The 22,657-nt window shown below is 44.1% G+C and overlaps 1 protein-coding gene and 1 pseudogene across 1 annotated transcript; both read right to left on the bottom strand.

Annotated features, from left to right (window-relative positions):
- Positions 1-4,711: 4,711 nt before the first annotated feature.
- LOC114912563 (uncharacterized) lies at positions 4,712-8,447 on the bottom strand (annotated as a pseudogene).
- A 3,233-nt stretch (positions 8,448-11,680) lies between these two features.
- Positions 11,681-22,027, bottom strand: LOC114912559 (fucolectin-4-like). The gene is made up of 6 exons (XM_029260009.1): positions 21,936-22,027; positions 14,733-14,814; positions 14,056-14,341; positions 13,002-13,147; positions 12,429-12,708; positions 11,681-11,969 (listed from the first exon to the last, which is right to left on the bottom strand). Exons 2-6 carry the CDS (start codon positions 14,800-14,802, stop codon positions 11,807-11,809), a joined length of 945 nt encoding a protein of 314 aa, XP_029115842.1. The 5' UTR covers positions 14,803-14,814; positions 21,936-22,027; the 3' UTR covers positions 11,681-11,806.
- Between the last annotated feature and the right edge of the window lie 630 nt (positions 22,028-22,657).

Raw genomic sequence — 22,657 nt, forward strand, 5'->3', positions numbered from 1 at the left:
TTATGGGAAGCAATGTGCAAAATGCAAAGGTATGAACCACTTTGCCAAACAATGTTTCTCAAAGAAGAATAAGTCGAAGTCAACAACAAATGTGCATGCTGTGGAAGAGACGGAATTGTCAGAGACTTTCTTTGTGGGGATGATCAACGGTGATACAGAAAGTGTTCGGCGCTGCAATGAGACTGAAGAAGAAAATGTCTCAAATGTGGACGGTGTGTCTGGGGATAAATGGATTGTGTCATTAGACATAAATGGATCCATTGTCTCACTGAAACTTGATACTGGAGCCAAGGCCAATCTGATAAGCACAAGTGACATAAGGGAGATGAAAATTAGACCTCATATTCGGAAAAGTCCAGTGTCGCTTAAAGCTTACAATGGGCAGGACATAAAGACTCAAGGTGTGTGTAGACTCAAAGTACGTGTAAAGAGCAAAATTCATCGCCTTGTCTTTGTTGTAGTCCCAGATGATCATCACTCCCTGCTTGGTGACAAAGCCTGTGAGGAGTTAGGATTCGTCAGACGAGTGTATTGCATCAATAGTCATGATGTAGCATTGGCACAACAGGAAACTCCAAATGATATTGTCTGCAAATTTGAGGATGTTTTCCAGGGGCTGGGAGCTCTCCCATTTACTTACAAAATTCAGCTTAGAGAAGATGCTCAGCCTGTGATACATGCTCCAAGAAGAGTTTCAGCACCACTAAAAGATAAACTAAAAAAGGAGCTTGACAGGATGACAGCTCTGGGAGTTATAAAGAAAGTGGAGGAACCCACAGACTGGGTGAACTCCATGGTTTGTGTGAAGAAGCAGAATGGTGATTTGAGGATATGCATGGATCCTCGAGATTTAAATGCAAATATAAAAAGAGAGCATTACCAGATTCCAAAGCGTGAGGAGATTACCAGTGAGATGGCTGGTGCTAAATATTTCAGCAAACTTGATGCTTCTCAAGGGTTCTGGCAATTAAAACTTCACGAGGACAGCACCAAATACTGCACATTCAACTCACCATTTGGACGTTATTCCTTCCTACGACTCCCCTTTGGCATAATATCAGCATCTGAAATCTTTCATCGTGCCATGGAGCACATCATAGAAGGGCTTAGTGGAGTTCGTGCATATGTTGATGACATAGTGGTATTGGGATCGTCATTACAGGAGCACAATGAGAGGCTTCTGAAGCTACTTCTCAGAATTAGGGAATATGGACTGCGGCTCAACAAAGCCAAGTGTCAGTTTGGTGTAACTGAAATTACCTTTCTGGGCGACAAGTTGTCAGGGCATGGTGTAAGGGCCTGATAGAAGTAAAATACAGGCAATCCTTGACATGCCGAGTCCAGTGGATAAGAAAGGTGTGCTGCGGATCATGGGGATGGTGAACTTTGTTGGTAAATTCATTCCAAATCTCTCCACGAAAACAGCTAGACTCGGGGAACCGCTGAGTCACAAAAACGAGTTTCGATGGACAAGCAAGCATGAGGAAGAATGGAATATCCTCAAGTCAACGTTGACAACGGCACCAGTTCTTGTATACTTTGATGCGTCCAAGAAGATCAAAATCTCCACAGATGCATCAAAATATGGGCTAGGCACAGTCTTGCTCCAAGAAGAGGCTCACGGCTGGAAACCAGTAGCTTATGCCTCCAGAACAATGTCGCAATCTGAAAGCCGATATGCTCAGATAGAGAAAGAGTGCTTGGGACTTGTGTTTGGATTTGAGAGATTTCATGACTACGTATATGGTTTACCATCATTCACTGCTGAAACAGATCACAAGCCTTTAATAGCAATCATTCGAAAGAATCTGAATGAGATGTCTCCACGCATTCAGCGTCTAATGATGAGACTGCAGCGTTATGACTTTGAACTAGTGTACACTCCAGGGAAGTACATTGTCTTAGCTGATGCATTGTCTTGCGCACCATCAGCATGCGAATCGCATGAAGTGAGCTCTACTGAAGTTGATGTGGACATGCATGTGAATCTTGTTGTGGAAAGCCTTCCAGTGTCTGATCAGAAGTCCAAGCAAATAGCTGAAGAGACGAGAAAAGATCCAGTTCTGCAGACGGTGATTACAAATTTGAACAATGGATGGGTCAAGAGTTCCTGTCCACAGTTCTACAATGTTCGAGCCGAGCTCAGTGTAGCAAATGGTCTTCTGTTGAGACAAAACAGAATTGTAATTCCACAGGTCCTGAGAAAGGAAATGCTTTGCAGGATACATGAAGGACATCTTGGAATAGAGAAATGCAAGAGAAGATCAAGGGATGCAATATATTGGCCTGGAATGAATGCTGACATTGAGAAAATGGTCAGTACGTGTGAAATTTGTCTCAAGCATCAGAACAAGCAGGCAAGAGAGCCCTTGATCACAGTGGACTTACCTAAGTATCCATGGCAAAAGGTAGGTACTGATCTGTTCCATTTCAATGGGAAGGACTACCTTTTGGTAGTGGACTATTTTTCCAGTTACCCTGAGATAGCACTGTTGTCCAATTCTTCAAGTGCATGTGTGATACAGCACATGAAATCCGTTTTCGCCAGGCATGGCATTCCGACTGTGGTAATGAGTGACAATGGTCCTTGTTACAGTGCAAGTGAGTTTCAGGACTTTGCTGCTCACTATGATTTCCAGCATGTGACTTCAAGTCCTCAGTTTCCTCAGTCCAATGGGAAGGCGGAGAAAGGAGTGCACATTGTGAAGCAATTGCTCAAGAAGGCGTCAGAGAGCAAATCAGATCCATATTTAGCTCTTCTGAGTTATCGCGCATTGCCTCTGGAACATGGTGCATCTCCTGCAGAACTCTTGATGGGTCGCAAAATCAGGACAACACTTCCTTACAGAGGTGACATAAAGCAAGATGTAATAAAGGACATCGCAATGAAACAAAAAGCTCTACAAAAGAGACAGAAGACAAACTACGACAAAAATACCAAAAGACTGGAACCGTTATTAGAGCATGACGTTGTCAGGTTTGGGGATTCAAACCACTGGGACAGGAAAGCTGTTGTACTGGAAGAAGTGAATCCGAGATCATACGTGGTTAGAGCAGAAAATGGACAGGTCTTCAGGAGAAATCGTAGGAGTCTTCTCAAGACACAAGAAACAAGCCAACCATTGGATGATCCTCAGAGAGAAGAGGTTCAAGCCTCATCACAGGATCAAGTGCCTTTGAGTACACAAGCTTCCTCGTCCATAGCACCTGACAATGATCACTCTGCCGAGACGAGTGATTCTCCGGTACTAAGAAGATCACTGCGAACCATAGAGAAACCCGACAGACTTAATTTGTAGATGCCTGTTTTCTGTGGCATTTGTGCATATAGAATATGTATAATTTTGAAATTTTATGGTTTCTGTAATACTTGGCTATCTGTTGTAATATAGTATCTATTATGTTTTAGTTCTGTTTATTAAGGTTTCTACTTTCAAAGGAAAGGGGATGTGGTGATCAGTTGTTGTTTCTGTTATTACCTATAGAGGGCAGATGTGTTCGGTAGGTACAGGAAGGATACCTAGGTAGCAAGGAAGCGGATTTAGGAGGAATACGTAAAAAGCACATGGTTGTGAAAACCCAGCGTGAACATTAAACGAGGCTACGTGCCAGTTAACAATATCATTCTCAGTGTGTTTATTGAGTAAACACAACACAGGTGACGGTGGACCACTGCGCTTAGGACTGTGCTCCATCTGACGGAAAACCCAAAAAGCTGAGAGGAGTGTGTCTGGTCAGGGACTGTGCTGCTTTTATTTCCCTCCCTGCAGCCAGACAAACAAGCCTCCCGACTGCCACCGTGACTGATGGTTATTCTGCCAGGGCCATATCTTCACCCGTGCTATACAATTCCAGTCAGTGGGCCTTTTTGCAAACAAATGTGAAGAGACTGTAAAATGGTATTAAAATTAATTAGCTTGACCAGAAGGAAGATCACTGCCTCGCAGATCCCTTCACAGCACAAGTTCAGATTCAAGGATGACTGTATGATTCACAACTTACTGTAACTGTTACTGTAACTCTGACCATTTTACCCTGACTTTTTCTCCCAGTTTTCACTTTTTTAACTTGAAAATTTTCACTTTACCTTTGGAATATAATACATTGGGACCAGTGTGTTTTTAATTCAAAATAAAGTTTCAGTTTGTTGCTTTTTCAGCTTCAGGTGCCCTCTATATGAAATATTAATAAGATCCTTTTTGACCTAAAATAGGAAGCAGATGATGATGATGATGATGATGAAGGGGCAGCTGGTGGTGTGGTTATTGGGGTCACTTTGCAATGAATGGCCACAGTGCCCTTGACCAAGGTATTCCCCTAAAGAAAAATGTTACCCTGTTGCATAAATGGGTAAAACAGTGTAAGCAGTTCAACCTCACACTCTCAGTCACCTCGGAGAGAAGTGTCACATAAAGGGTCACTCATGATGATGAAGAGGAACCCCCTTGGTGAGTGGGGTAGTGTCTGCTAAGGCGAAGGTGCGTTTGTGATATTTTTAATGTGACCCAAGTGAGTCTGGAGAGTGGTGTAAAGTGCTATCAAAGCTGTGTAGAAATCTTTAACGCAACAAAACACACAGGACAGACGTGTGAAATGCTGATATTTCTTTTATTTGCCAGCCGTGTGATCGCTACTATGCGCTACTGATAGGACCGATGGGTGGGCGTCCAGCTACGTTGAGCTCAATGACATGTTTCCTCCAGTCGACCCATCAAACGAAAAGAGGGTCTGCGCTCACCTCCACTTCACACAGGGCCAGGACCTTGTTTGCTCCTGGGATGATGATGTTGATATAGCGCCCCTCCATCTTGTTGCACTGATAAGTGGCTATGGCACCAGCAGGAATGGAAGCAACTATAGCACACCTGCAAAAAAGAGTAAAATAACACTGCGGTGTTTACCTGTTATGAGGGTAACCTTTGACTGCATCTAGATTCTGGAAATAATGCCCAGGAAAGCCTCTGGTACTTGGACCCAAAGAGATACATTTTCCTTTCTTTTTCACATTGGGAGCTTTTTTTTTGTTTTCCTCTCCTCGGCTGCCAGCTGGTTTAACCAAATATTTAACTAGAACTGCTCTTGTTCTGAGTTGCATCTTTCCCCGAAACTGTGCTGAGCACTGTGTCGCCTTGGAGAGAGGAGTGCTGTATAAAAATAAATTGAACTGAACCGAAAAATACGAGATATTAAGGTGTAATCAATACGTGGTATGATCATCATAACTACGTATTTTGGGAAAATCTCAGTACTGATTGGGGAACGGTTCCCCACTGTCTTGCAATAAGGAGAGAAGATGTTTCTTTTTAGTGGGAGATGGAACATGTTTCCTAAATCTGGAGATGGAGACAGTCAAGACTGAGTGAAACCATTACTGAAATGTAATTAAGGAAACACTTCTTACAAAGATGGAAGATTACCCTCTTATTCATAACACTTACTGTACATTTATTCATTTAGCTGATGCTTTTCTCCAAAGCAACTTACAATGTTAACATTACAATTACTTACCCATTCACACAGCTGGGTGTTTTCTACTGGAGCAATTTAAGGTAAATATACCTTGCTCAAGGGTACTACAGCCAGAGGTGGGGATTGAACATGTGGCCTTTGGATCCAGAGGCAGCAGCTCTAAACACTACACTAGCAGCTGTCCTCTAATAGAGTCCCCTTATAAAGTCCACAGTGCTCCCACAGTGCACCGTATAATTTCCACTGTAAACACTGTAAATGTAAAGGCACAGATTTATGACTTACACCGGATTGTTGTTGCCATTGTTGAGCAGGGAGTTTCCGACGCGGATCTCTGCCCCATTAATCCTCTCCGGACAGCAGTCTCCTCTGTTGGTGATGTTCACTGAGGTCACTCTGTACACGTCCAGAAGGTCCAGCCTTCACCAGGGGTTGCTCTCAGCCCTGGTTTGTGAGCAGGACCCGTTTCCGTGCAACGCATGCCGGTTCCCATCTATAGCCTTGTCTGCAGCGTTTAAAAAGTTGTACTGGGATGACTGGGTGGCCCTGCCCCTCAAAGCCACGTTCTCTTGGGTGGAAAGAGGACAGGTGGAGACAAATGCAGAAAGTCAGCGCTCACCGAATTCTGGCACCTCTGGCACATTTATTGCCCCTTCATTCATAAGCTGTCCTGTATTTGAAATGTCTATTGATGGTTATTGGAAAGCTGGTTCATTAATACTGTAAATTATGTTGCTCTTATTTTGCACTCTTTTCTCTTTACCACAGGGTCAGGGTTAGGGTTGCAAGGACACTACAGTGATGTTTTCTGTCTGAAAAACTTTCACCTCTCATGGTGTATGTACTGTAAGTGATTCTGGATGATATGATACAGTAACTGAGCCATCAAAAGACCTGGTGTCGTTACTGACCAAATGTTGGACTCCCTGCCACCACCACCTCACACAGAGTCAGGTAGTCTGTCCTTGGCAGGTATATGTTCACATATCGACCTCTCATTCCATGGCAGTGGAAGGTACTGGCCCCCCCTGGTGGGATGGAAGGGATGGTGGCACATCTGCAGCAGAAAACTGGAGTAAAAGACTGCACACGTCACCCTGGAAGGTTCTCAGAATTTCCTGTTTTTTCTGTGGACTTAGAACTCCTGCAGAAGAAGGTGGAACTGACACACTACTGCTAAACGCTCTTTGTCACTCAAGCAGGCGGGACAGTAGTTTAGCAAGTATGCTGCTTATCATGAGGTTCCTAGGTCCAGTCTCAGTGAGAACTGCTATACTACCTGCAAGTTACACTGCATGTTTAAGCCCTGTAATTGAGTAAAACAAAAAATACAGGGGCAGCTAGTGTCGTGGTTAGAGTGGTTGCTTTTGGACTCAAAGGTCACAGATTTGAGTCCCACCTCTGGCTGTAGTGTCTTTGAGCAAGGTACTTATCCTGAATTGCTTGAGTAAACTACCCCACTGTATAAATGGGTAAACAATGCGGTAAGCCACTTTGGGGAAAGAAAAACCATAATTAAAAGAATAAATGTAATGAAATGAAGAAGTTGCCTCGGGTTGCTGTTGCCGTTGTTCTCCAGCGAGTTGCCAATGCGGATCTCGGCCCCGTTGATCCTTTCGGAGCAGCAGTCTCCTCGGTTGGTGATGGTCACGGAGCTCACGATAAACTCTCTCACCAGGTTCACCCTCCACCAGGGGGCAGTTTCACGCTTTGTACAAGAACAGGAGTTCTGTCTGAAGACCGAGTTGGGGTTTCCATCATTGGCCTTGATTGCACCAGTTTTGCTGTTCCACTCAGAGGACTGAGTGGCCATCTTCCCCAGAGCCACGTTGGTCTCTGTCGACACACACGGGACAAGCTAAACAGTGTAAGTGGTGGAAGGAGTGGTGGTATGCTGCTCTGTACCTGCTGTGTTCAGGTGTCACCATTTCTCCAAGGAAATTTCACAATATTTATATATTTGGCAAAAATAAACCTGCTCACCAGTAGCTCCAGAGGGAGCGACGGCCAACCAGAGCAGCACAAAGACAACTCGAGTCCTCATGGTCAGAATGATCTAGAAAAGCAGAGATGGTGAAGAAGAGGTGTGAGTAGCACTCTGTTCACAAATAACGTTTGGACTTGAGGCACAACAGTGTGAAGCAGATGTTATGGTGTTAAATTAACTGAACATGGGAGCTGAACAGTTCACATGAAAATCCCAGCTGGAGTGCTGTCGTACCATTGAACCTGTTTGATCGCTCTCAAAAATACTCCAAAAATGGATGAAAAATTTTAACGTGAAAAAAAGAAAAACTACCAACCGATGTCAACAACCGCTTGTCCCGAGCGGGGTCGCGGCGAGCCGGAGCCTAACCCAGCAACACAGGGCGTAAAGCCGAAGGCGGAGCGGACACACCTTGGACGGGATACCAGTCCATCGCAAGGCTTCCCAAGCAGGACTCGAACCCCAGACCCACCACACAGTGGACACTGGCCAAATCCCCCACGCCTCAAAAGAAAAAATGATTTGAAGAAAAATAATGGTGCAAATAAAATAGAAATAATAATCAGAATAATATTAATAATGCTTCAGTGAAACTCCCTGAGCATCTTTATATGGTCAAAGCGAACGTTTCTTAACTTGTGCTCCAGGTATCCAAACACGTTAATGTGCACTAGAGGTTTTGAAACATTATCCCAGATCACAGCTTGAAGCGGATGATGTGGTGCTGCGGTCAGGACGGTGAACTTGTGTCCCCAAAGTTATTGGTTTGCATCCCACTAGTTGAGTTCAGGGCCCTTGACAAAGGTAGTTTACATTTGTTCATTTATCAGATGCTTTTCTCCAAGGCGACCACTTACATTTTCCCATTTATACATCTGGGTACTTTTACTACATTAATTGAGGGTGAGTACCTTGCTCAAGGGTACTGCAGCACAGCATGGGATTCAAACTTGGTTCCTTCATGGCCAAATGTGGGGTCTCTGACCTCCATACCTCCTACTGCCCCCAGACAGACAGGTAATTAGGAATCACATAGAAAATATCCAGTTATATAAAAGGAAAAGTTAAAAAAAAAAAACTGCACCATTTGTTTTGGATAGAAGGATCAATTATGGAAATGAAACAGACTCTAACACTCAGTTTTAGGCTTGATTTTAATTTAAATGAAAAGAGACTTCAGGACAACTTGGAGAATAATTAAAGAGCTTATTCCCATTAAAAAACAATACAGTTCACTGAAATATAGCTATAGATAATACAGATGAAAGTGAATAATATCTACATACTTACACAAAATAAGCAGGAGTTCAGTTTTCAGTTGGATTTTCTGCAGCTGATATTGAAGAATGGTTGATTGGGTGCTTTGCTTTTATAGCTCTCAGCATTGGAGCACACACACACACACACACACACACACACACACACACACACACACACACACACACACACTTGCCAGATTATAGGCGCTTGTTTGCCTTTAGTCCCACAAGTTTACTTTAGGGTGACACTGCAGCACATCTGGATGCAGTTCTGGTGTGTGTGTGTTGTGTGGGGTTTGGTTTCCTCCAGGTGCTCTGGTTTCCTTCCACAGTCCAAAGGCACGAGCTTCAGGCAAATTTGTGACTAAATTGCCCATTGTGTGTGTGAGTGTGTGTGATGTGTGAGAGAGAGGGAGAGAAAGAGTGTGTTGTTCTGATGTATAGGTGAGTGTGAGACTGTGAGAAGTGTACTATGGTGTATATAACACTAAGTCACCTTGGATAAAGGTGTCAGTTCAATATTACAGAGTATTCATTGTAGGTTCTTTCGAGACAAGTGTCTGCTAAATGAAGAAATGCGAATATTAAAACCTCATCTGTCCCACATACAGTACATTAATCAAATTTGGTTTGTTTCGCAGTATGTTTTCAATTTCCATTGAATATGAAGTCTCCATATATTCAGGTCATCTTACATTTCAGTAGTAGGGAGTGTTTATATTTGCAATCTGGGTGCAGTCTGCTGAACGTAATATTTGCATTAAAAGTGCATGTGCTTCTTTCATGCAAATCTATGTGTTCAAAAGAACAACTAAAATTTGCTTCTGTTTCACTTATGTCAAGAAGGACTATCAAAAACTGTTTTTAAACAAAAGTAAAAGAGAAAACCTTGGTTACATGGAGGGGTGAGTAGAGTCCGGGTAGCGGCCAGGTGGGGAACGACAGTGGGTGGACTTATGGGAAATTTATTATTCTTCCTCATATTTACTAAGCTCTTTAGCTAGAGTAACTCAGTAACTGAAAGGAAGTTGAACACTGATGTATTTAACACAGAATTTTTGCCACTCAGCAACACAAAGTACTCTATAATATCAATGTGAAAAACATTTGAGACATTTTACTAAATTTAAAACAGGAAGAATGGGAAAAATCACTTCAATGTGTAAGTATTTACCCTCTCACTTTTACACACCTGAAATGCTTCTGAAATACCCAGCTCTCTTCTCCAAGTCACATAATACTTGACTGGAGTTCACCTGTGTGCAGTTGAGGTGTTTCACATGATCTCAGAGTAAACACACCTGCGTCTGGAAGCTACGCCGGCAACAGCTGCAAGATGACCAATGGATCTAGAGTGTCTAAGGTACACTTACAATATGTTCTAATAGCCCATGCTTCTAAATATTCAATAAACACTAAAGAGAACTACCAGGAAAGAATATCAAGTCATTCTCAAAAGTGAAGTTCTTAAGCTGAGCAGTAGTCTCTTCACTGAGTGCATGCAGTAATGGTAATCTCTAGCAAGAGCAATATTCAGTAGCCGCATTGTCTACACTTCTTCACAAATGGCTCCACTCCTATCTGATGTCTCTCAAGACTTTTGATGAATCATTTCTTTTTTGGATGGCATGAGCCCTGTTATGACAGTGCAAACCAGACACAGCATTTCAGAGTAAGAACCTTCTTCCAACAGTCAAGCATGGTGGTGGCAGTGTCATGCTCTGGGTATGTTTTGCTACCACAGGACCTGGACACCTTGCTGTCACTGAAGACACCATAAATTTCTCTTTATATCAGAAATTTCAGATCATCAGTCTGAGTTGAAGCAAAAGCACAGCTAGGTCATGCAGCAAGACAATGATCTGAAACAGAAAAACAATTCATCATTGAAACGGTTGACAAAAATATAAAGTTTTGGAATTGTCTAGTCAAAGTCTTAAGCCCAATGATAAGTTGCAGTGAGACCTCAGAAGATTTGTCAGCAGCGCCTTCAAAGCTCTACTGCGATTACTGAAGGGCAGGGTTACCCAAAGCCACATTCTCTGTACGAGAGAAGACACTGAGAAGGGTGGTCCTCACCCCTTTTAGGGACTGTCTCTCCATTCTGAAGAAAATGTCTTTGCAGATAAAATGGGTTTTTGGAAAACATTCATGAAGAGATTTTTCTTTATTTCATATGTGGTTCTGCTGTTGAATATCACACACTGTCTGAAACAGGGTCACAGCAAACCAGAGCCTAACCCAGCAACACAGTGTGCAGGGCTGGAGGGGGAGGAGGCACACCCAGGACAAGATGCCAATCCATCACAAGGCACCCCAAGCAGGGCTCGAACCACAGACTCACCAGAGAGCAGGCCCTAGCCAAACCCGCTGCACCACTGCACCCCTTTGTAAAATTTCAGCTTATCTGTGAGGATCCCTTGTATCATCACTCATATACCAAATCCATCACCAGTTGACTCATTGACTCACGTCACAGCAGAGACACCCCTCATACTTGTGATACGTGTTCACTCTTTGTGGATCTTACAGATTGACAAGGAACCTCACCTTTGTCCCCTGCTGCTAATTTCAAACTGCTCATATTGTGAAAAAATGTTAATACAACTATAAGGTCTAAAGTAGGACTTGCTGTCAGTAACATGTCATACAGTCAGGTAGTCTGGTCTTTGGAGGTGTTCTTCACATATCAACCTTTCAATCCATTCCATTGGAACAGCTCAAATTAATTAAAAGCTTGGCTCATAACTTAAGGCCAGAATAATTCTTTCCCCCAATACAAATTACACATGGCACAGAGATACAGTTTGCATAATGACTGGGGGGCACACATCGTGTAGAAGAATGGTTGCCTGTGACTTCATTTCAATTAAGTTGAAATTGTGGGTGGAGGGAAAAAAACCCCATCATTTCAATGCAAGGAAAAAGCTTTTATTAAGGTCAGAAAATTTGAGATTCAACTTGCTCATTGGTTTCTAAGAGAAGCTCCGTACAGTAATTGAGGTTCACAGCCTCATGTGTGGTGTCAGTATAACAGCCACAGTCTGTTGTGTTAAACACTTTATTTATAGAAAAAAACCCACACACCGCTTTATATTCCTCTATATTCCAGGGGGGAAGCATCTACCTCCACCTCACACAGGGCCAGGACTTTCCCGCTTCCAGGGTTGACGAGGTTGATGTAGCGTCCCTCGATGCCATTACACTGAAATGTGTTGGTGGCACCAGCGGGAATAGTGGAAACTACTGCACACCTGGAAGAGGGAGCAGAATTTTTACCAGTATTTATAGCCCTCCTGGGACTCCTACTATTTTAGTACTGTAGTGGCAAGGTGAGGGGAACCTTCCAATCATACCTTGTCACATAATGTGCATTTTAACTGTTCAGTAAGTGATGTGCTTTGTTTGATGGTTGAGCTGCTGGGTTAGGGTTGTTGGGTAGGTGATATTTGGTGGCAACTCAGATTTCTCCATGGGTTTGTATGTGTTTTACAGGGAGAACAAGTTTTGAACAGATTGTGGTTGGTGACTGTGGAATCATGCAGAGTACATAAAAGTGATGGTGGGGGGGCAAAAGAAAACGTGGGCCCAATTAGGGATGTTAGGTCCACAACTTAAGCTCTTTAGCCATCCAGCTGCTTCCTCACCATCTTACCTGGTGATACTACACTATAAAGAACATGCAAAGGAACATTTCAGTGGTGTAAACTTACACTGTGTTGTTCCCATTGCTGTCCTTCGAGTTTCCGATGCGGATCTCTGTTCCGTTGATCCTCTCAGCTCCACTGTCCTGTCTGTTAGTGATGCTTACAGAATACACTCTGTACTCGTCGAGGAGGTCCAGCCTCCACCAGGGGTTGGTCTGGGGTCTCGTGTGTGAACAGGACGCGTCTGCATACACTGCTTGCCGGTTCCCATCCACGGCCTTGTCAGCACTGCCGAACATGTCGTACTGGGACGACTGAGTGGCCCTGCCCCTTAAAGCCATGTTCTCTTCGGGGGGAGAGGACAAATGGGAAAGTCAGTCCTCCACGAAATCTGACATGCCATCATTTAATGTCTAACACTTGTGTCAAGTTCCTTGACAATATCTGAAGTCTGTTTACTTATATAGTTTCTTTTTGTGTCCAGCTGTGTCCAAAAGAGAAATGCTTTACAAATGCTTCCGGATGGATTCTCAGGTTGGTCATAAGTAGTTAGGTTTCCAAGACTTTTACAGTGCTCTTAGTTTTTACTCAACAGACACATTTGTCCAAAGCAATCCCTTTAAAAAAAAAACCACTAACCCATCGTAGGACTTGCGGTCACCACCACCTCACACATGGTCAGGTAGTCTGTCCTTGGCAGGTACACGTTCACATATCGACCTCTCATTCTATTGCAATTGAAGGTGCTGGAGGCTCCAGCTGGGATGGAAGAGATCACTGCACACCTACAAGTAAATAAAAAGCACTAAGATATTTTTGCATTTGTAAATCATATTCCCTGGTGGGTGCGGTGGCGCAGTGGGTTGGACCGCAATTCTCTTTTCCGGTGGGTCTGGGGTTCGAATCCTGCTTGGGGTGCCTTGCGACGGACTGGCGTCCTGTCCTGGGTGTGTCCCCTCCCCCTCCGGCCTTGCGCCCTGTGTTACCGGGTTAGGCTCTGGTTCCCCGTGACCCCGTATGGGACAGGCGGTTCTAAAAATGTGTGTGTGTATTCCCTGGTAAAGCTGAAGGTAGCAAGGAAGGACACCGTCGTTTAATCAACAATTTCCACATCTTGGAGGGAAATGGATGCAGAGAGATCTAGCTTGTCCCCACATTCTCCATAAGCAGACAGATTTATGTAATCTGAGACATGTATGTTCTGGGAAGCCTTTCACCAAGAGACACTTTCTGGAATCACTCAGGAGACAGATTCTTCAAACCAGTTTACATGTATTAATTTAGCTGGCACATTTCTCCGAAGCAACTTACATTTACCCACTTATACAGCTGGGGAATTTTTAACTGTCACAATTTATGGCATGGAGTTTAAGGTTACTACAGTAGTGGATGAGGTTTGAACCAGCAACCATCCACTGCTACCAGTGGCCCACTTCTCACATGAAAAAGTCAATTCCATCTTAGATGTCCAACTGTGGAAACTGGAAACAAACACTGTTCTTTAGTTAACACCTTTAACTAAGAAAACACATCTGGGTAATTTTTACTGTATCAATTCAGGGTAAGTACAAGGGCCAAGGGAACAGGTGGTGAGATATAAAATAGGAACTGCAGAGCCCTAACCCTCAACATATCACACCCACAGCTGTTCTTTTGCAAATGACCAAAAAATATGAAGAAATGGAGAAGTTGCCTCGGATTGTTGTTGCCGTTGTTCTGCAGTGAATTGCCAATGCGGATCTCGGCCCCGTTGATCCTATCGGAGCAGCAGTCTCCTCGGTTGGTGATGGTCACGGAGCTCACGGAAAACTCTCTTAGCAAGTCCACCTTCCACCAGGGGCTAGCTTGATACGTTGTACAAGTACAGGAGTTCTGGCTGAAGATCGAGTTGGTGTTTCCATCAATGGCCTTGGTGGCCACGTTGTTGACGCCATAGTCAGAGGACTGAGTTGCAACTCCGTTTAAAGCCACATTGGTCTCTGTCAGGATAAGCAGAAAAAGATCTGATGAAGAGCAGAACCATAGCTGTACAATAGCAGGTGAACTGCATTCAATGCTCTGAGCAGTAGGTGCTCCACCAGACTATCATTGGATTGATCTCAGGACGGTCCCAGTTGCATACATTAAGTTTTATCTTTACTAAATGAGCAACCAATGAATTTATGCACTAGTTAATAATTTGGACATATTTAGCAAACATTAAAGTCACTTCAGAAGAAATATTTTGATTCTTCCATACAGTACAATAGCAATGGATTTGTGTGAAAATCTGGCATATTGAGCCCTTCATGGAGCCTCTTGTGTATCTAACATATTCCAGTTTGGACACTCAAGGGAACATAGACCACAATGAAGAAACACAAACCAAACCTGGACAATCAGTAGTTCCACTGCAAGTGGCAACAGTCCAGAGGAGTACTAGTACCCTCAGCATCTTCATAGACACAGCAACCTAAAAAAGAAGGAAGACAGAGTATATCATAGAACTTTAGGGGGATAGAGCACAATTTTTTTTTTTCAGGTACATAGCTTTACTATGTTGCATATCTTTACATAGAACTGTGTGTGGGTGGTGAGCCCAGACCCACTCGGCCCAGATATCAGGTCGGTCGCTGCTGCATCCACGTCCATGGGCTCGTGCTGCACGGCGATGTCGGGTGCGCGAGGAGTCGATGGTTGCGACTCCGAGGCCGCCTGAGTAGTTTTGCAGCCTCTCGCGCCACCTTCTCCCGCGCACGATGCTCATGCTTTGCTGAGCCGGTGTCTTGGATGGTGTCTTTCGAATCCCGGAGGCCTCGGCTTGCTCCCTAAATGCAGCTCGTCAGTCATAATAGTACTTTGTGTCGTGTTTGTTGGGCATCTTTGAAATGTTTAATTCGATGATCCGCCTTTGGGCCCCCTACACCTGTCTACATGAAGGTTTTCCTGCCGGCGTGATACGTTCCCGATAGTGCGGCTCTCTAGTGACGAACTGAGGTGCTGACATCAACGCTAGAACGTGGTTCGAACGTGATGACGTAGTGGAATGCACGGCAACTCCATAATGAGCCAAATGTGGGACATTTTTGCAACGTTGCCACCTCACTCAGGCTGAACCGGCAGCGGCCATTCATATGTCGTTTGATGTGGTGTTCCTTCCTCTGTTCAACGGTGTATGCAGTATCCCTCTGTGTCTTTTCATCTGCGAGCAGTAGCGGCGAGAGGGGGTTGCATTTTTTTGTGACAGGTTGCATTTTTACGTGACAATCAATTCCCAAGTTACCCCCCCACTTAGTGAGGAGAAAGATGTAGTTCTACGTCAAAAAGACAGACACACTCCAACAATCAGTCATAGCGACACACAGGACATGTCCAGTCCGGAAAGTGACTAGGCATGGAGTGATAGATGGTGTGTCATACAGAAGTGATTTCATTCTTGTAGCCCATATAAATTACCACCAAACAAGTAGTTAAAATGTTTTTTTAACTTTGCCATATTTATAAATTCACAGGTTGCCCCTGAGTTCAAACACAACTATGCAAACTTTCACTGTCATCTCAGTCTTGTATTTAAAGGTCCACACCTGGTGTTATTTGTTGTGTATGTATAAACATGCTGCAGCGCCGATGTGTCGGCACATGTGCGTGCGCTTGTGTGTGTGCTGAGTGTGTAGAAATAAAGTTGACGCGTTCTGTTCCACTGAACCTTGCGTGGACCTTGTTGCTTCACGGATTGCGGACATAACAACCGGCAACGAGGATGGGATACTTACAGTATGATGGGACCCTGAATGCAGAGGTAGCCCAACTGTGTCGATACAGAATTGTGACGAGCCGCGTTCGGACAAATAAAAGCACCGCGCGCACTGACGGCGGTCCGACAAAGAACATCAAGATGGCAGGCTTTATCGCACACATAGAGGCTTATAAGAAGAACGCTTCGTGGGACGATTATTGTGACAGGTTTAAACAATTTTGTATGGCGAATAGCATCGACAAATATAAAAAGTTGCAGCCTTATTAGCCTACTTGCTCCTGCGGATGCTGTTAGCTCCCGAAAAGCCAGCGGCCAAAAGTTCTGCTATCATTATTAAGACACTGAAGGAGCATTTATCGCCAGCTCCATTGACCATTGCAGAACGCTTTAGATTATACGCAGCAACTCAGGAGGGTGTAGCAGAATTTGAAGCCAAGGTACAACGTCTGGCAGAAAAATTTGAGTTTAAAACCTAGATGAAGCGTGCTAAGAGACAGGTTTGTTTGTGGGCTCCAATCTGAAGCTATCCAAAGAAAGTTACTAACTGAAAAGGAACTGACATTAAGAAGGGCTGTAGAGATCGCAGTGGCGATGGAAGCGGCCAAAAAGATGCCCAGGCTTTAGCGCTGTCAAAGACTGCTGGTGCTATCATCGGCGTGCTTACAGATGGAAGTGGAGGAAGAATTCAGGCACTTGTTAGCCCTGAATACTCACCTGGGTCTGAAGCACTACAAGCATTCGGTTTTTGGGGTGGCCTCCGGCCCTATGCTATGACAACAGGCTACGGACCAAATATTAAGAGACATTCTCCAAACACAACGCTACCTTGACGATATAATCATCACAGGGTGGACTGAGGCAGAACATTGGACCAACCTGCATCTAGTAATGGCACGCTTAGAGGAGTACAGACTAAGACTGAATGGGGATAAATGTATTCTGGGAGCACCCAAGGTGCACTATGTCAGAGGGGTTACATAAGTCAAAAGAAAAGGTGAGAGCGTTGCTTGATGCTCCGCCTCCCAAAGACGTGCAGCAAGTACAAGCTTTTTGTGGTGCGCTTAATTGCTACAGATCGTTTATGCCCATTCTGTCAGATTTTACACGCTTTGAACCACTTATTGAGAAAAGACAATCGATATGTATGGGGTGACGGAGAACAACAAGCTTTTAACAAAGCCAAAGAACTGATGGCTTCAGAGCAGGTGCTATGTAGATATACTTTTAGATAGATATACTTAATCTGATTCCTCTGATTTTCAGTATGATACTGAATCATGCCATTTGCAGAAGTTCTCTGATGACTCTGCAGTGGTGGGGTGTATTAGAGATGGACAGGAGTTGGAATATAGGCACCTGGTGGATAACTTTGTGGAGTGGTGGAGCAGGAATCATCTGCTCCTAAATGTCAAGAAGACCAAGGAGATGGTCGTCGACTTTAGGAAGACAAGAACTGCAGTCAGACCCATAAAGATCCTGGGGGAGGAGGTTGAGACTGTTCAGAAATACAAGTACTTTGGTGTCCACTTGAACAGCAGTCTGGACTGGAAGGACCGCACTGATGCTGTGTACAAGAAGGGAATGAGCAGACTGTATTTTCTGAGAAAGCTCAGATCTTTCAATGTGTGCAGCAAGATGCTGGAGATCTTCTACCAGTCTGGTGTTGCGAGCGCCATCTACTTTGCCGTGGTCTGCTGGGGGAGCGGCATCGATGCCAGAGATGCAGGCAGGGTGAACAAGCTCATCCGTAAGGCCGGCAGCATCATTGGACAGAACATGGAGACGTTTGAGTCGGTGAGGAATAGGAGGTCACCGAACAAACTGCTCTCCATCATGGACACTCCTTCCCACCCACTGCACAGCATGCTGCAGAGACAGCGTAGCTCATTTTCTAAAAGACTCATTCAGCTCCGCTGCCGTAAAGAACGGTTCAGGAAATCATTCCTACCGTTTGCAATAACACTGTACAACAGCTCACCTCTGTGTGACAGATGAACTATTCAGCACTATTGTTAGTTCATCTTGTTACTGATTATATTACCATTTTGTACAACTTGCACTTTACTGTTGCACTACATACTGTTTTAATTTATTTAATATACTTTTTATTCTTTTATTTTTCCAACAGTATACATAATTGCACATATATTTTTATCTTGTATTTTTAACTTGTATTTTTCCACTTGTTTTATGTTTTTTAAATATATATTGCAAGTATTTATCTGACTTGTGTTCTGCTGCTGTAACATAATAATTTCCCTTGTGGGATCAATAAAGTATATCTATCTATCTATCTATGTCATTTTGATCCACAGTTGCCAGTTTTTCTGTCTGTAGATAGCTCATCATATGGTTTAGGCACTATACTGTCTCACATCATGCCCGATGGTAACGAGAAACCCATAGCATTCGCGTCCTGGACGCTCATGGATCCTGAGAAAAATTATGCCATGGTGGACAAAGAAGGTTTGGCTGTAGTCTGTGCAATACGTAAGTTCCAACAGTATTTGGAAGGTAGACACTTCACATTAGTGACTGACTATCAACCACTAACCGCCCTGTTCCATCCACATTGGGGGGTACCAGTTACAGTGGCAGCAAGGATCCAAAGATGGGCGCTGTTTCTACAAGGCTTTCCCTATGATATAGTCTACCGTAAATCTGACAAGAACAGCAATGCTGATGGGTTGTCCCGCCTTCCATTGCCGCTAAACAACTGTCTGGAAGACATTGAGTTGTATCATATTGAAATGATTGACCCTATCGGTCAAGCAAATAAAGGCTCCACACTCAGAGAGACCCCATACTCAGTCAAGTGTTTCAGGTGACAATGAAGGGCTGGACCTTGGTGCTGGATTAGCAGGACTCCCTGAAACCATATTACCAAAGATGGCATGAGTTGACAACTCATGATGGATGCCTGCTATGGAGTGTTAGGGTAGTAGTGCCCCTTGCCTGTCGGCAGGCAGTTCTCAACGTCTTACATAGTGGACATTTGGGAGTGGTGAAGCTAAAAGCCCTGACCCAAAGCTACGTGTGGTGGATGGGTATGGACCAAGCACTCGAAGACTTAGTTAGAAGGTGTAACTAGTGTCAGCAGTGGAGACTGTCCCTGGGTCGTGCTCCCTTGCACCTGTGGGAATACTTAGATATCCCTTGGCAAAGAGTGCACATGGATTTTGCAGGGCCGATCCACGGCAGCATGCATTTGGTAGTGGTGGATGTGTTTTTTAAGTGGCCTGAGGTGATCAAGATGCCTTCCACTACCACTGCCTGTCTTGTCTTTATTTGCTCACTGTGGTCTTCCTGAACAGTTAGTCTCGGATTACGGACCACAGTTTGTGTCTGCCGACTTCAGGGGTTTCCTGAAACGTAACAGAGTGCAGCATATCATGTCAGCCCCTTATCATCAGTCGTTGAATGGTCTAGCAGAAAGGTTCGTACAAACTTTTAAGTATGGGGTAAAAGGCGATTGGTCTCGCAAGTGCCTGGACCAGTTTTTGCTGAGTTACAGACTTGCTCCTCATGCAGCCACTGGGTTGTTGCCTTCAGTCTTGATGTTCGGGAGACCCATTCGCTGCTTGCTGGATACCTGTGTTCCAGACATTTGTCAGAAAGTGCATCTCAAATCAGCCCCGGTGCCAACCAGGGGCGTTCACTCCCTTCATGTCAGTGATACGGTGCTGGCTCGCAATTACGGGAAGGGAAGGAAATGGGTCCCTGGAACTGTAGTAAATGTTACCGGGCTGGTTTTGTATGTGTTCCAAGTCGGACAGGAGATGTGGTGTCAGCATATAGACCAGAAGCCATATAGACCGTAATCCAGGCCGCGTGCTCGGCTAAAGGCTAACCCGTACAGACCAGCACTTCCGAGCCTGTTCCTCATCACCTCCAGGTCTATTACCAACAAGATGGACGGGATAAGAAGCGGATCGGATGAGGGACTCTGGGAAGAGCAGAGGAGAAGGACTGTGCATCTGTGTGAATAACAGATGGCACAGCAGGCTATACATTCCTCCGCAAGCCGAGGCTACGCCAGCGTTGGTAAAGCTCCATGAAAGGACCTCAGTGTTTCACTGTAATTCTTGTTTATTTACTTATTTCTTTATGTACTTATTTTTAGTGTTCTTTATTTCTTTCTGCTGCTGTTGTTCTGAGGGTTGCCACACAAAATTTTGTTGTTTTGCATTGCATACAATGACAATAAAGTATCTCATCTTTGTTGAACAGTAATATGAGCTGTGTGCTCAGTCTTGTGTTTCAGCTGCACAGTTGCTCATCCAAAGTGCAAGTTTCTCCTGTTTTTACTTTTGCACAAAGAACATTAATATTAATCTAGCCAGTGCTTTGGTTGAGTAAAATTTCACATGTGTGTCACGCCCTCATCCAACGACAGATCGGGAACACTGCATCTCATCAAGGGAGCACAGCATAAAGGGACGGCCTAGAGGCCGCACAGGTGCGGAGCCTCCCACGGAGAAACCGCAGCCCTTCGCTCCTGCTTGCAGCCTTGCCCTGTCCTATAGATTTCCCGGTTTAGATCCCTGTTTTGCCTTGCCGACTACGACTCCTGTGTTTTCCCCCGGATAGCGTTTGCTGATCGATCGACCCTCGCCCGAAACCTGACCGCTCTTTTGCCGAGCCCTTTCTTGCTACGGCAACAAGCTCCGCACCTGAGTCCGTCGCTCAGTCCCCACCGACGCCATGAAAGAGTGACACTTTTCTCCAAAGCAGCTTGTGATCATGTATGCAATTACAAAGAGAGCCATTCCAGCATATTTTGCAGAAATTATTTCTATTATTCCAGATTTTTATTGAGAAAAAATCTAAACACTTAATTTTGTTCTGTAAAGAAGCGACAACTACACTCCTTTTTTTCTAATGGTGATCAGATTGGAAAAGCTTTTATAGGTGTTAGTAAATCTGCAGTGAGAGTGTCTAGATGGCTGTGGATTAGGAGATGTGAGCTGTGGGACTGAGGGACAGTGAGAGTCCGCACGGTCAGAAAGATTTAGAAAAGACTTGTGGCAGTGAGAACGTGACTGAAATGCAACCGGCGTCCTACTGTCCACGTACAGTTGAAACAATTCCTCAGAGTGACTCTTTAGCCACTTGTTCATTCTTCCCGTCTTTAAATCACAAAGTGTGATGGATGTTTGCAGCAGATACCGAGTCACAGTGAGCACCTCCTTTGGGCTGGATGTCGATAACGAACATAATTCCATCACACGGATCTGTTCGGGACCAGACCTGTCAGGCAGGTTAAGGTGTGTTTTCGTTTGGACACCGTGGAAAACAAACATTTATCAAAAGGCTTATGACTGATTTCATTAATATATCGTTATTCTTTACCTGATGCCTTTCTCCAAAATTATAATGATTTACTCACTTATACAGCTGTATATTATTACTGTACTGCATTAATGCAGGATAATCAACTTGGGAGGCAGGATTCGAACCCAGGCCCAGGTAATGGTGCCAAGCAGTTTTCTTTCTGTTGCCTCTACAGGTTCTCACCATAGTTTTGACCTCAGCGTGTGATGCCTGAGTAATTACACATCTGTGAAAAATGTGCTGTACATTCATATATAATTAAGAATCAATGAATATGTTCAGTGTCGTGCATCTTCTGTACCTTAATGTATAGCTCATTTCAGTTTTTTCTGTGAAAAACTATGTAATGTTAAAAGTAATTAATTAAGATGGATTCTGATCAGGGCTCATCGAATAATATATGTTTACGTCAAAGATAAATAATAAAACTGAATCAATCCCTGGAGCCCCCTGAAGGACACGGTTTCAGAAAATTTCAGTAGAATGTTATGAAATATACTTACAACTGAGGGCAGCGGAGGAGCTCGCAAAGGGCTTTCCAAGTTGTTGGCTGGGAGGTTTTCTTCAAGTGATGTGTGAACTCAGAGCAAATACAAGAACATCACCAGTTCTGAGAGAACCGCTCACTCACAAGGACTTTTATAGATCCTAACCTGGGCTGTGACCTAAACTCCATTGGCTCCCTTCACTTACATCACAAACACAGAGTCCAGTAGCCGCCAGGAATCCAAAACCAAAGTGAGTTGTGCAATTAATGTTTAATTAGTTGCAACATGATTGCAAGTTCAGCAAAATTTTCCATAATTGTATCAGTGGCATAATCACAAATGTATTTACTTATTAATTCATTTATTTACTTCCTAAATCACTTACCAACCTACCAGTCCCTTCGTAGGTTAAACATGGTTCTTTACAGCAACACCACAGGGAACCAGTTTTTACACACTTAGGGCTTTTAAGAGTAGTGAGTTTATGTAGATTTTTTACTGTATATGACACAGATGTGTTCGTATCTAAATAAAATGGAAATGCACGTTCATGAACTGCGGACGGCGCTGGACACGAGCTACTGGACAACAGAATAACGTTCGTCCATCATCACTAACCGCTTGTGCAGCGCGGGTTCGTGGTGGTCCGGAGCCTATCCTGGAAACATGGGCCACGAGGCAGGATGCACATCTGCAGGGAAGCCTCACTTGGTCCAGTGAAGCTACAGTATGCAGCA

The sequence above is a fragment of the Scleropages formosus genome, chromosome 18 (genome assembly GCF_900964775.1).
Source record: "Scleropages formosus chromosome 18, fSclFor1.1, whole genome shotgun sequence".
Lineage (NCBI taxonomy): Eukaryota > Metazoa > Chordata > Actinopteri > Osteoglossiformes > Osteoglossidae > Scleropages > Scleropages formosus.

Bases quoted from the DNA above. Each gene is read 5' to 3' on its own strand.
- LOC114912559 (XM_029260009.1), bottom strand. From the start codon at position 14,802: ATGAAGATGCTGAGGGTACTAGTACTCCTCTGGACTGTTGCCACTTGC. The intron at 14,342-14,732 runs GTTTGGTTTGTG...TTATCCTGACAG, and splicing joins TGGAACTACTGATTGTCCAG to AGACCAATGTGGCTTTAAAC. The intron at 13,148-14,055 runs GCAACTTCTCCA...ATTTACTTGTAG, and splicing joins AACGGCAACAACAATCCGAG to GTGTGCAGTGATCTCTTCCA.